This window comes from Camelus ferus, chromosome 34 (assembly GCF_009834535.1).
Source record: "Camelus ferus isolate YT-003-E chromosome 34, BCGSAC_Cfer_1.0, whole genome shotgun sequence".
In the NCBI taxonomy this organism is placed as follows: Eukaryota; Metazoa; Chordata; class Mammalia; order Artiodactyla; family Camelidae; genus Camelus; species Camelus ferus.
The window spans coordinates 12,480,791-12,494,015 of NC_045729.1; the positions used below are offsets into that span (position 1 = coordinate 12,480,791).

Sequence of the window (13,225 nt, forward strand, 5' to 3'; positions counted from 1 at the left end):
ATAAAATAATGCCACGTGCAGCAGCATGGATGGACCTGGAGATTGTCATTCTATATGAAGTAAGCCAGCAAGAGAAAGAAAAAATGCCATATGATGTCGCTTATAAGTGGAATCTAAAAGACACAAATGAACTTATCTACAAAACAGCAATAAACTCACAGACAGAGAACAAACTTACGGTTACTAGGGGTTAAAGAGGGTGGGAAGGGATAAATTGGGAATTGCACCTCTTGGGGAGTGATGGAAATGTTAGCTAACTTGATTGGGGTGGTGGATTCACAGGGGTATACACCTATCAAAATTCATGAAATCGTACATCTGAAATATGTGTAGTTTACTGTACAGAAACCATACCACAATAAAGGTGCTAAAAAAAAAAAAGTAGTAGCTACTTTGATACCAGTGCCAACAACTAACTGAGCTAGGTGCCTGACATACATTACTTCATATTCCCAAGATAATCTTACACTTTAAACAGTATTTTTGCTATCATGTAGATGAGGAAAGTAACATTCAGAAAGGCTAAGTAATTTTTACAAGAGGCAAATAAAATCCAACAATTAAAAAGAGCTACCAAAAAATATTGCTAAAAATATCTATACAATTGCATTATTATGACACAGAATTTCAGAGGTACCAGAAGTGGCCTTTGGTCAATATATCTATGGCTCCTCAACTAACTTAATCACTTAGAGGAGAAGAACAAATTACTAATATGTTTGGGTTTCTATTTCTTCCCCTTACACCCCTGCAACTGGCCCCCCAGCAGCATCAATAATTTCATCATATTCTGCAACCAAAATTAAATAAGCAATCATGAGGTATATACCACTATTATAAAGATTTTGATACGGCATTTCTTCTCCAAATTCCAAGGTTTCAATTCCAAAAGCCCTGATGATAGAAGTCAAGGTTAAAAAAACTTAAGAGTTTTTAGGTGAAAATAGGCAGAGACTGATTCATCTATTACAATATTTTTTCACACATCTTAGTGTGTGAAACAATAAAGCTGTAAAACATGACTACAGTAAAAACAAACAAGAAAGTTAACAATACATACAAAGACTAATGAGATTAAAGAAAAACTGGGGGGGGGGCGGGGGGCAGTGGGTAATTAGGTTTACTTACTTATTTATTTTTAATGGAGGTACCGGGGATTGAACCTAGGACCTTGTGCATGCCAAGCATGCACTCTACCACTGAGCTATACCTTCCTCTCATATTTTTAAACTTTAAAATAAATGAGTATTAGAAAATCAACTTTCCATTTACCATCCTGTGCTCATTAGAAATGTTTTAAGATCTCATCCAGCAACCCCAGTTCAATGAAATGAAAATTTGTTTTTCCTCCTTATAGACTGCACACTCATTACAAAGCATTTTTTCCTATATATACTTTTCCAAGTATTCCTGCCTTTAATACTGAGGGTGGTGACTCCTGTAGTTTCCTAGTTCCCAGAGTTTCCAGAAACGGAGTAATCAAGTTGCTTACGATGAAGGTTTACTTAGTCTTTATTTAGCAAATTGTCATACCTCCCAAAGAACAAAATTAGCCCTGGATCCAATTAGGGTAACTTCAAGCCAGATTATTCAGAACATAGCAGAGCAATTTGGCCTGCTTTGGTCTGCCTCCTTTATGCATGTTAGCTCCCTCTCCTCCGACAGATATGTCAAGCTTAGCTTGCAATTCCTTCATTTAACTCAAAAAACTCTTTCCACCCAATTCCCATTTTCCAAATACGGTTAGAAGACATGACTGGATTCTCAACATTTAAAACACTCATTGAGGGCTTAAAATAGACAAATAGAATTAAAATTTATGCTCGAGTTTCATTTAATAAAGAACTTGGGATTTAAACAATGGTATTAACAGAGTCCACAGAAAGGAAAAAGGCCCTGTATTTCTTTAATTTTTTTTCTTCACCAAGCCTCTAGAGACTCTAAGTGAACCTCTGTCAACTCAGAATAATAATCAAAAGCCCGTGTACACAGACAGGTTTACATATAATTTCAAGTAGTTTCTGGGTCTCCTGAAACTCATCCAAATACTCATGTTAAGACTTTTTCAGAATCTGTCTTCCATGGTTTCTGCTATAATTGCTCCCATCTTGAGTACAGCCTCATTGTAAGTTGGCACTCTTGAACATACAGTTCTATCTGTGGTATTCTCTCCTTTCAACCACACTAGACAGTAAGCTCCCTAAGAGGAGGCACCAAATCTTATAATTTTGGTAACCCTAACAACTTTGGGAAAGAGCTGAGACAAAGATGTTTAATAGCTTTCTGATGACTGTTATCGTTAATAAAATTCCATTAAATGAAGATGGAAAAAGTGTGTTGTAGAGGATTAGAAGACAGAATTTACATTAGGGGTTAATTTCCCATGTTCAGAATTATACTGAATAGAAATTTTCTTGAATTCACAGAAAATATGACAAAACTAATGCCCTGGATCAGGGGTTGGCAAATATTTTCTGTAAATGGCCAAAACATAAGTATTTTCAATCTTGTGGGCCCTATGGTTTCTGACACAACTACTCAATTATGTCCTTATGGTACAAACTAATGATAAATAATATGTAATATGTAAACAAATGGGTGTGGCTATGTTCCAATAAAACTTTATTGACAAAAACAGACAGGGCCTATAGGTCATAGTCTGCCAATTCCTTGCCTTAGATTAATGACTCTATGAGCATACTTAGAACAAAAAATTCTTATAGACTAATTAAGACAATATATCCATTAGAAAAATGGGCAAAGAAAATGAACAAGCAACTTACAGATAAGGAAATATAAATGGCCAATATAAAGATAAGATTCTCAGCTTCACAAGACATATCAGAAAAATGTGGCATTACTGGTATTGTGCCTTTTTCAGAAAAATTTTAAAATCTTTATTTAACTAATACAAATTTCCAAATAACATCTTCCAGAGTAAGTTTTGTGCTCCCTTTTAAAGCAAAACTTGGGGAAAAAGTTTTATTTTAGGGTCTCCAATTCTTCTCCTCCCATTCTCTCTGACAATCAATCTCAATTAAGCTTTCAACTCCACTGCCCCTTGTGAAGGTCACAAATGCTCTCTGGGTCATTAAATATTTCTCTTCCCTCTTACTTGAACAAACAGCAGCATCTCATAAACAGAGTTGACTCACCCTCTTCCTCCTCTAAACATTCTTTACTTGACTTCTAAAACAACAAAATTTCCTACTTTTTCTTCCTACCTGAAAACCTTTCTTTGGTCTCCTTTGCTGGTTCTTCCTCATCTCCCCAGCCTCTAAACACTGGACTGCCAAGACCTCAGTTCTTGGATCTCCTCTCCCTCATTTATACTCACTGAGGTGATTTCATCTTGTCACTCAACTTCAACTAATGTCTAAATGGAATCCATTCCTAATTTTTTCTAGACAGAATCCTCAGGGCAAGTAATAAATTTTATCTTTAAATCCCCAAGCCAAGAAGAGCCTGGCATTTATATATACACAGGTTTAATGAATGAATGAACACTCTTTGAAAATGAAGTCATCTTTTAATAAGAAAAAGTTTCTACCTCCAAAAGTGAGTGTGATATACTGAGGTGGAAAATCCTCTGTTGTCTTGCAGGCCTGCCTTTTTTTTTTTTTTTTTTTTTTTTTCCTTTAAACAAACTGAAAACCAGATGCGTTCCTTGTTACAAGGTCACTCCTCTAGCAGGGATCTAAGGTTAAGAGAACATGATACAGTGGGAACAAAAGGTATTCATGCCAGTCTGAAAGGAACCAAGAAAGTTTCACATAGGAATGATGTTTGAGTTTGACCATGAAAGCAAAGTAGGATTTTTCTCATTGTCTTTTTTTTTCTAGGAATAATAAAAGAGATTGGAAAGACAGGCATTAACCAAATAATAAGTTTATATACATTTTATATAAGGAGTTTGAAACTACCCTAAAAGTAATAGGGATCTAATGAAAGAAAGGAATACAACCAAATAAAAGAGATTTAAGTTATAGAGTGATTATTCAGAAAATGAGGGGAGTAGGTTGGGTAGAAGTAAGAGGGCTGAGGAAGCAAACGGATGAATTTTTTATCAAACAGATAATCAGGCCTCCAGGTTTTGGGCTTCTAGCTATGGTGGTATCATTCCCTGGGCAAAAAATATTAAAAGAATCAGATTTCAACTGGAAAATTAAAATTAATTCTAAAATGGGATTTGTTACACTTCAAGCAAATAAATTAAACCAGTGGACTTGTAGATTCAAGTATTAGTTATTTGTTTGCTCAGTGACAGAAAGAACAATTGCTAGAATTTTGATCAATTATGTACTGGAAATTGTCGTATCATAGTGTTATGTTGGTCCATCTTACTTCTAGTCCTAGTTTACAAGCCCCTTAAGGGTAAGTGCCATATTTTCTACTTATTTTGTTTCCCTTTTCAGCACTTCACACAATGCTGCTCTCAGATGGGTCTTTGTAATTCTGAATTCTGTGACGTTAAAAGAATCTATGACGTTAAGAGATTATTTTAGTCACTATCATTCTTAACTTTCTCTGCAACTAAGAGGAATTTAAAACTTTATGAGAATGTTTTACTAAACAGTTTATTAAAGCTAATCAAAATCTTTAAAATTTAAATATGCTAACCTGGAGAACATGTCTCATTTTGTGAGATAACTTCAGATTCATCCTTTTCCCCCGAAATATCTTCTTCATCAGAGAGGACCAAAAAGGCTTCTTTTGGCAAACTCTCACTACTTTCTTGTTTAGATGGTGAACCAAAAGAACCTTCCATCTTTTCTTCCAAATCTGGATTTGTCTCATCAATTGGAAGAAGAGAAGCTTTAGAAAAGCAAGTAAGTTCATCTTCAGCAGGTGCAAGCTTTTCCAAAATGGGAATGATTTCATCTGTCTCCATAGAATCTGTATTCTCTAAGATATCCTCATTTTTGTCATCTTTTATAACATTTTCACTAACAGTTTCTGCAAGGTCTGCAGAATTTTCTTCATTCTTTTCACTTTGGTCAATCTCCATACTGCTAGATATAGCCTCCTCTCCAAGAGCAGATTCTGTGATAGCATCTTCTTCTACTTTCTTTTCAGGAGATAAATCAGAACAAATAATTGTATCATCTGTTTCCAGAGCTGCTTCATCAGCATCAATATTACTATCAGCTTTATTTTTCTCATCAAATGAGAAAATTTGATCTAACTTTTCATCATCCCCATTTTTTTCAAGAAAATCACCTTTATCGCTACTAGGCTCTGTATTGTCAGCTTCAGGAACTGGTTCACAGACTGGTACAGAACTTGGTTCAAATGTGGAATCAAAGGCTGATTCAGAAGTTGGTTCATCAGAAGTTGGTTCATCAGAGGCTGGATCTCCAGAGGCTGAATCACCAGAAGCTAGATCACCAGACGCAAGATCACGCGAGGCTGGATCACCTGAGGCCAGATCACTAGAGGCCAGATCACTGGAGGTCGGACCATCAGAGGCTGAATCACTGGAGATCAGTTCAGTGGAGACCGATTCACCAGGGACTGGTTCACTGGAGATCAGGTCATCAGAGACCTGCTCACTGGAGACCAGTTCACTGGAGACCATTTCACTGGAGACCAGTTCATCAGAGGCAAGATCCCCAGAGATGGGATAAACAGAGGTGGGATCACCAGAGGTGGGATCACCAGAGGTTAATGCTTCAGAGGCCAGATCTCTAGAGGCAGAGTCTTCAGAGGTCAGACCTCCAACAGCCAGATCACCAGAAGCTGTCTCACCAGAAGATGGTTCAGTAGTCAGTTTAGAGGTTAGTTCAGGAGTTACATTATTGGGAGACAAAGGTTCACACTTTAACTCATCATCCTGCTTGTTTTTTACATGAATATTTAAGGTACATGGTGTTTCTGTCCATTCTGATTTACTTTTTTCAGAGTCAAAACAAAGTTCTTCAATGCCATTCACCTCTTCCTTGTCATTAACATAATCCATGTTTTCCAAAGGTGAAGTTGGGTCCAAATCTCCATTTTCATGGTTACCATTTAACAGCTTGACATCAGTTTTCAACAGTTCTTCTTTGACCTTGTACACTGCTTCAAGTTGTTGACGATCACTCACTCTCATTGTTTTTCGAGCCTTAAAGACTTTTCTCTGAGGTTCTTCTATACCATCCATGTTGAATCTTTAAAAAGAGAAAGAGAAAGATAGAGTTTAATAGTTGAAACCAAAGCCACCTAATTATAGACTTAACTGCAAATTGATCTCATAAGCAAGCAGCACTTTATATAATTTTAAAATAATGATATATAGGAAGCACAATAAGCCTTGCTGTGTATTAATTTTCATAGTTATTGGATTTATATAATATAAAATTGATAATAGGTACAGTTCACAGAAGATCAACTAATATGCAGTATTATGAAAAAGTGACTAATTTCTAGTTTTCATTCTCAGTAAGCTAATGAATTCACAGTCTGGAGGAGACAGATAAGCATTAAAAGAGTACATAAAGTAAAAAAGTAGTTGTCAAAGGAAAAATAAAAGTACAAGAGAATGAAACCAGTAGGGGAATCAGAAAAAGGTAGAGGTAAGAGGGGAAAAGAAGGGAGAATTAAGGAACATAAAGAAAGATTACATTTGCAACCAGGGATCTATCAAAAAAGTGAGAAGACAACTCACAATAAAAGGAAAAACAGTTGACCCTTGAACAACAGAGGTTTGAAGTTCACGAGTCCACTTAAACTTGGAATTTTTCAATAAATACATACTACAAGACTACATGATCCACAACTGGTTGAACCTGTGGATACAGAGGGCCAACTGTAAAGTTACACAAGGGTTTTCAACTGTGCAGAGTCGGCACTCCTAACCCTCACACTTTCCAAGGGTCAACTGTATTTGCAAATGTATGATTTTATATCATGTATAAAGTATCTGATAAGAGATCTGCATCTAAAAAATACATAATATTGCAACAACTGAAAAATAACAACAAAAAAAACCCCCAATTTAAAAGTAGGCAAAGGACTTGACTAGACATCTTTCTCTGAAAGATATACAAATTGCCAACAGCCAGTAAGCAATAAACATGACAAGATGCTCAACATCATTAGTCATCAGAGAAATACAAATCAAAACCACAATGAGAGAACACCTTCCACATACCAGGATGGCTATATCAAAGAATATAATGAATGTTAGCAAGAATGTGGACAAATTAAAACCCTCATACAATGGCATACATTGTAAAATGGTGCAGCTCCTTTGGAAAAACTGGCAGTTTCTCAATATGCTAAACCTTAATCATTAATTTTCAATCTTTTCCCTTTTTTAAATTTATGCATGTGAAGCTATAAATTTCCCTCTAAGCACTGCTTTAGCTGCATCTCACATTTTAAAGTGTCATTGTTTTTCTGTTAAAATATTTTCTAATTTCCATTGTGATTTCTTCTTTCATCTATGAGTTATTTAAAAGTATGTTTCTTAAAAGGTAATACATTATGACCACGTGAGCTCATTACAAAAATGCAAGATTGATTTCATATTAAAAAATCAAGTAATGTAGATTATGAATGAGTCATGAAGCATCATAGCTTTATTTTAGGCCCAACCAAGGTGTCTACTTGATAAAAATATATTAGATCCCTAAGCTCCAATTCCTTAGAATGTGACCTTACCTGGATGGGATCTTTGCAGAAATAATCAAGTTAAAATAAGGTCATTAAGGTGGGCCCTAATTCTGTATGATTACTGTCCTTATAAAAAGGAGGAAATACAGACACAGACACACATATGGGAGAACACTCTGTGAAAACTGGAGTTAGTCAGCCACAAGCCACAGCTAGGAGAGGTGTGGAACAGATCCTTCCCTTTCCTTCAGTGGGAGCATGGCCCAGTCAACATCTTGATTTCAGACTTCTAACCTCCAGAAATGTAAGACAACACATTTCTGTTATTTAAGAAAAAAAATTTTCCATAAATGTGATTTATCACATAAACAGAACAGAAGGTGAAGATATAAACAAAAGATCATCTCAACAGACAGAATTTTCATTTGTTTGACAAATTTCAACAATGACATAATTAAAACCCTCAGAAACCTAAGAACAGAAGGAAACAACTCAAACCTAATGAAGGTCATCTACAAAGAAAACTGCAGATATCATACTTAATAGTAAAATACGATCAGAACTAAGACAAGGATGCTCTCAATCACAGTTTCTGTGTTAACACCTGGCCAGTGCAGTAAGGCAAACAAAAGATTTGGTCTTGAAGAAAGACAATGTTGCAAGTCTACAGTGGAATAAAATAAATGTCCTTTAAGTACTTAGATATACAGGGATCAAGAATATTGCTTTTATGTTGGATATTCACTTAACATCACCATTACCAGTAGGTATGACTTTAGGATACACTCGCTTTGGTTGGAGAAGGGAAAAAAGTAGCCTCTTCAGTCTGGGAACTCATGTGAGGCTCAAAGCTAGGCCTCAGTGTCATCATAAACTGATCTGATACTTATAGCTAAGCCATGTTAGACATAAAATGACCTCAACATTCAAATTAGACAAGGTCAGTATGCAACCCAGCTACCCCTAAAATACTAAACATCTCCTTCTCTGACTAAATGAGTGATGGCTACTTTTTTTTTTTTATTAATTGCAGTTTCATCCTCACGGTAGCTTGTCTGCCCTATAGATAACAGTCATTGACATACCCAAGTATAGAATTGGCCCTGCTTTCAGACAGCACCTAATCCAGAGGCTCTACTTCCTCAAACCCTCCCCCCAAACCCAATCTATACCATAACTAAATTCTTTATCAGTTTTTTTCCTACCATTCTCTTACTGATATGCCTCACAGTTTCCCCATGGTGAGCATTCTTCCTCACTGTAACAAATAAAACCAACTTGTTCGATTATAGGTGTATTCCTGGTGTTCCATTGTTCCTGTGACCAAAGGCATAGAATAATGACTGAGCCTATTTGTTGGGGGCCAATACTTAAGAATCAACCATTCTGTCACAGTATTTCTAGACTGTGGTACAAAATCTGCATTCATTCTCTAACTTTAAGCCAATTACTTACATTAGTCTCCCTAGACTTTTTAAATTACATTATCGAACTGAGTAAAACTAGTTACAAAAATTACCTTAAAATTGAGCAGACACATCAATGCAAAATTATCTTAGGCACCATCTTAAGGATTATTAAGTGCAGTTCAAAATGTAACCTTCAAAATTTTTCTCACTTTACTATTCATTCTAAACTCATACTAACTGAAAAATTTTCTGCAAAGAAGATACAATGCAAATTTTGTAGTCACTTTTCCTTGTTGACTCCAAACATACAAAATAATTAATGCATAGTACAAGTATGGTTACCTTTTAAATATTTTCAAATACTAAAGTGAAATTCTTTTGGTCTTTGACCTCATAATAGCCATATTTCTCAGCTATTATATGCATAACTGGTAGTTATTACCAGTTGCAATAAAAGCAACCTCTAAAAAAGTATATTTTCATAATTTCATAACTCCATTAAGAACACAAGTTCTGCAAACAAACATGGATTTGAATTATAGCTCTCCCATGTACTTATTATGTGACACAGAACAAGTTAGCTAACATTTCAATGTTTAGTTTCAGTTACCTTAAGAAGGAAATATTAGTACCACAGAGGTTGTAGTCATGATTAAATAAGATTCTATATATTAAGCACTGAGAAAGTAGTTAACAACCAATAAATGTTATCACTATAATTGTCTGTGTATTCAGAATGTTTTTAGGCATAAACTAGAGAATCTGGAACAAATTTCTCATATATTTTTGGTATTTTGTATATGAATTAGAAAATCCAACATGCAAACATCATGTTTAATGTTAACTGCCACTGCCAAGCAACATTTAATAAAAATAAATTCAATCCAAACAGGCCAGTTTTATCAACAAAATTGTCATTCAATTCAGTAAAATGAAGGACTATCTATACAAAGAATTACAGAATAACTACCACCTATACCCACAAGGGCGCACACTACAGCCGTTTACTAGATCTTTTATGAGTTCCAAGTATAATGAAAAACAGACAAAGCAATAAAGCAGCATCATAAAAAACCAGTTCAAACTAGTTCATCCGTATCTACGCAAACCAATCAGCAGTAAGTTTTTAAAAACCTATTTTGCATAAGCAATGTATATTTAACAAAGACTCACATTAGAGAAGGGTGTGTTACCTACAAACACATCTCCATGACTGTATTACTGAAACAAAACATTTCCAAAGATCATTTTAAATACCATCATCTGGAACTGAGATGCCATTCACAAAACTATTCTACAAAAGAAATACTACTTTTCTAGGTGGCAATACTACAATCATGAAGCTCTCACATGACTAATTTACTTTCACAGGAAAAAGCATTTATATTTTACAGCAGAAAATGTCTGCTATATCTAGAAGTAAATGTACAAAATGTGATGAACTACTTTCTCCTGAAAATTTTTCACAAGGACGATAGTAAGAAAAAAAATGTTTTAAAATCCTTACTCTATATATTCAGATTCAAGAACTACTGGGAAATATCATAACTTAAAAAAAAAAAAAACTCTTTTCTACATCATTAAGGGTTTTACCTTTACCAAAGAAATTTAAATTTAAATAACCAAGAAGGGTGTGTTACCTGCAAATAATTCTCTATGGCTTGGAATTTTTTTTCAAATTTTGGGTAAATTATTTTTAAGGAAAGCCCAATGAGCCTCTTCTTAAGTGAAAACATGATTTTCTTCTCTGTTTCATCCCCCGCCACCCACTCCTTTCACTCTTCTTTCTAGCAAAGAGATCATAGCTATAAAACAACAAAGGGAAGTATTACCAAAAACTGTAATGTCAGCCTACAATCTGCCTGCTCAAAAAGCTCAAGAATTTAAGTGGCTGTTTTAAGAGCTGCTCACAAACTCAGCCAATCAGTAGCCACAATTCTGATTCCTGCCCAGCAACAGGAGACAGACAATAAGGTCAGAGAAACATAGTTAAAACCTGGATCTGCAAAACTTCAGTGAGGTTCTTTGTCTGATATAAGTAATCTAGAACATAATTGCATAAAATTCTAAATACATAATATGCATTAAATACATCACATAAAAAATAAGATCTTTATATGCTTATTTACATAAATAATATAAATTACACCTTTCATGCTATTTTAACTTATCTTTTTTTAAGTTACCATAAATGTTTCCAGAAATATAAATCAATTCCCTATCTGGGGAATGAGTCAAACATGGCAGTATATAACAAGAATATACTTTTCTACACAATGGGTCATAATCTGCAAAATTCAAATGTAAATTTCTTTTTAGGATTCCATAGTCCTTAACATTTATAAAACATTTATACTAAAAATCCAGCAAAACCTTAAATTCAAATAACTAACAAGACTATTTTCATACCCTCCAAGTCTATTTGTTATAGATTGCCAATTTCAAAAATTAATTGTATTCTGGACCCAAAGGTTTACTACAGATGGTATTATAAAGTGTTTTGTTGTCTACTACACTGAACTGACTTAGAACTGATTCACCTATCAAAATTGAAGTGTGATACTTGATAACTATATTGTGTTGTAGATATAATTACTACATTCTTTTCTCCTTAACTGCCCTTGGCAGCAGATTACAAAAAGGTAGAGTTCTTTCCTTTTGAAGAAATAAAGCAAATGTGTAGATTACACAATAAATATTCATGGAATCTGAAGGAAAATTTTTCTTATATTACATTATTTTACAATCCTTCAAACGTAAAATTATAAAATAAAAATAGGAAATCTGTCACCAGAATGTATTTTTCTGAAATTCACTACCTATCAGATTTTCTTAGTAATAAATAAGTTTTAAAAATAAACCTCATTTTTATCTCCTTCAATTACAGATGAACCTTGTAATTTTTCAAACATACCCAAGAGGGAGCTTGCTGCAGCCATACTCTTAGTTTATATAATCTCCCCATAGGAAAAATAAATCAGCAGCTGCTTCAATGCTTCAGTCCTGTGAGAGAACTGAAATTCACTGTCTGATTGGCTCAAAGCCGTAGTTGCCTAAAACCAATCAGCCATCAGTGTTACGAACCTTGCCCGGCAACAAGGGAAGCAGATGAGGGCAAGTACGCTACCAAGAATCTAAAGGGTGTGCAATTAAAGGTGAACAATGAAACTGATACATGTTCATAATATACCCCAGATTCTTTGTTTCAGTAACAGGTCTATGGCAAGGTTTTTCTGATTAAATAAACAAGGATCTAAACTACTGCTTTCCAAGAGCTGCCTTAACTAACAAAACAATAGGAAGTAACAGGATTATTGGGTCAAAACACATACACACAAACACACACACACAAACACACTGTATTAATTCAAAGTATGGATTCTTAATGAAATACACTTAAAAATAAAACTTTAGCAAAAGCTTGCTAAATGTTAAAAAAGCCATTTAAGTGGATTTGACACTCGTATCTTTGACATAGGTACTCCAATTAAATTTATGCTGTTAACTAACATTAGTATAACATTATTCTAAACAATAGGATGCTGAAAATAATTTTTATTCAAATTTGAGTTTTTGTTAAATGGCTTAAATAAATGTTAGTCTATAGGCCTGACTAATAATATGGTCTACTCTTAATCACTTTTAACACTGAGGATTCCTAGCCTCTTTAGAAATGAAACTCTGCTGCTGAATTATTTTAAAAAACTCCATTCTTAGTTGAGAATTGTGTGATTTTACTTTGCACTCCTAAATTTTACTTGAGAATTCTGCAACAGTCCTGGAAACAAAATATTAGTGTGCTGCACAGTAAATGTTAATCTGTATACTGTTCACTGCCCATTAAGGAAGACTGGTGGAACTGCTAATGCAATGATTCATCCTCTTGATACTTACCTGCTCAAATGTAGTATAAAGATTTTCTAAATTTTTACCTTAAATATGGATATCTTGTCATCTCTGTCAATAATTATTTTTCTAAAACTTTAGTAAAACATAATCACTACTTTCACTACTTCTGTTAAAAATCCCACAAAGATTTTCATCTTGTTTCCAGAAGTTGTCTCTCCCAGTCACTACAAAGCACTGGCAATATTTATTTGAGGATCCAGAGCCCCCTGTAGTTCACGATTGTTCAACTTTATTATGGTTCCTTTCTCAATTGCATAGAAACAGTGTCAGCAGCTAGCCTACCACGTTAAAAAAAAAAAAAAAATTTGGTG

General features: G+C 34.5%; 1 protein-coding gene across 1 annotated transcript in view; it reads right to left on the reverse strand.

Moving 5' to 3' along the window:
• ATF7IP (activating transcription factor 7 interacting protein) overlaps window positions 1-13,225 on the reverse strand; it is a 79,222-nt gene that overhangs the window by 43,072 nt on the left and 22,925 nt on the right. The window contains 1 exon segment of the mRNA XM_006192117.3: window positions 4,621-6,149. Coding sequence (XP_006192179.2) covers window positions 4,621-6,149 — 1,529 coding nt within the window.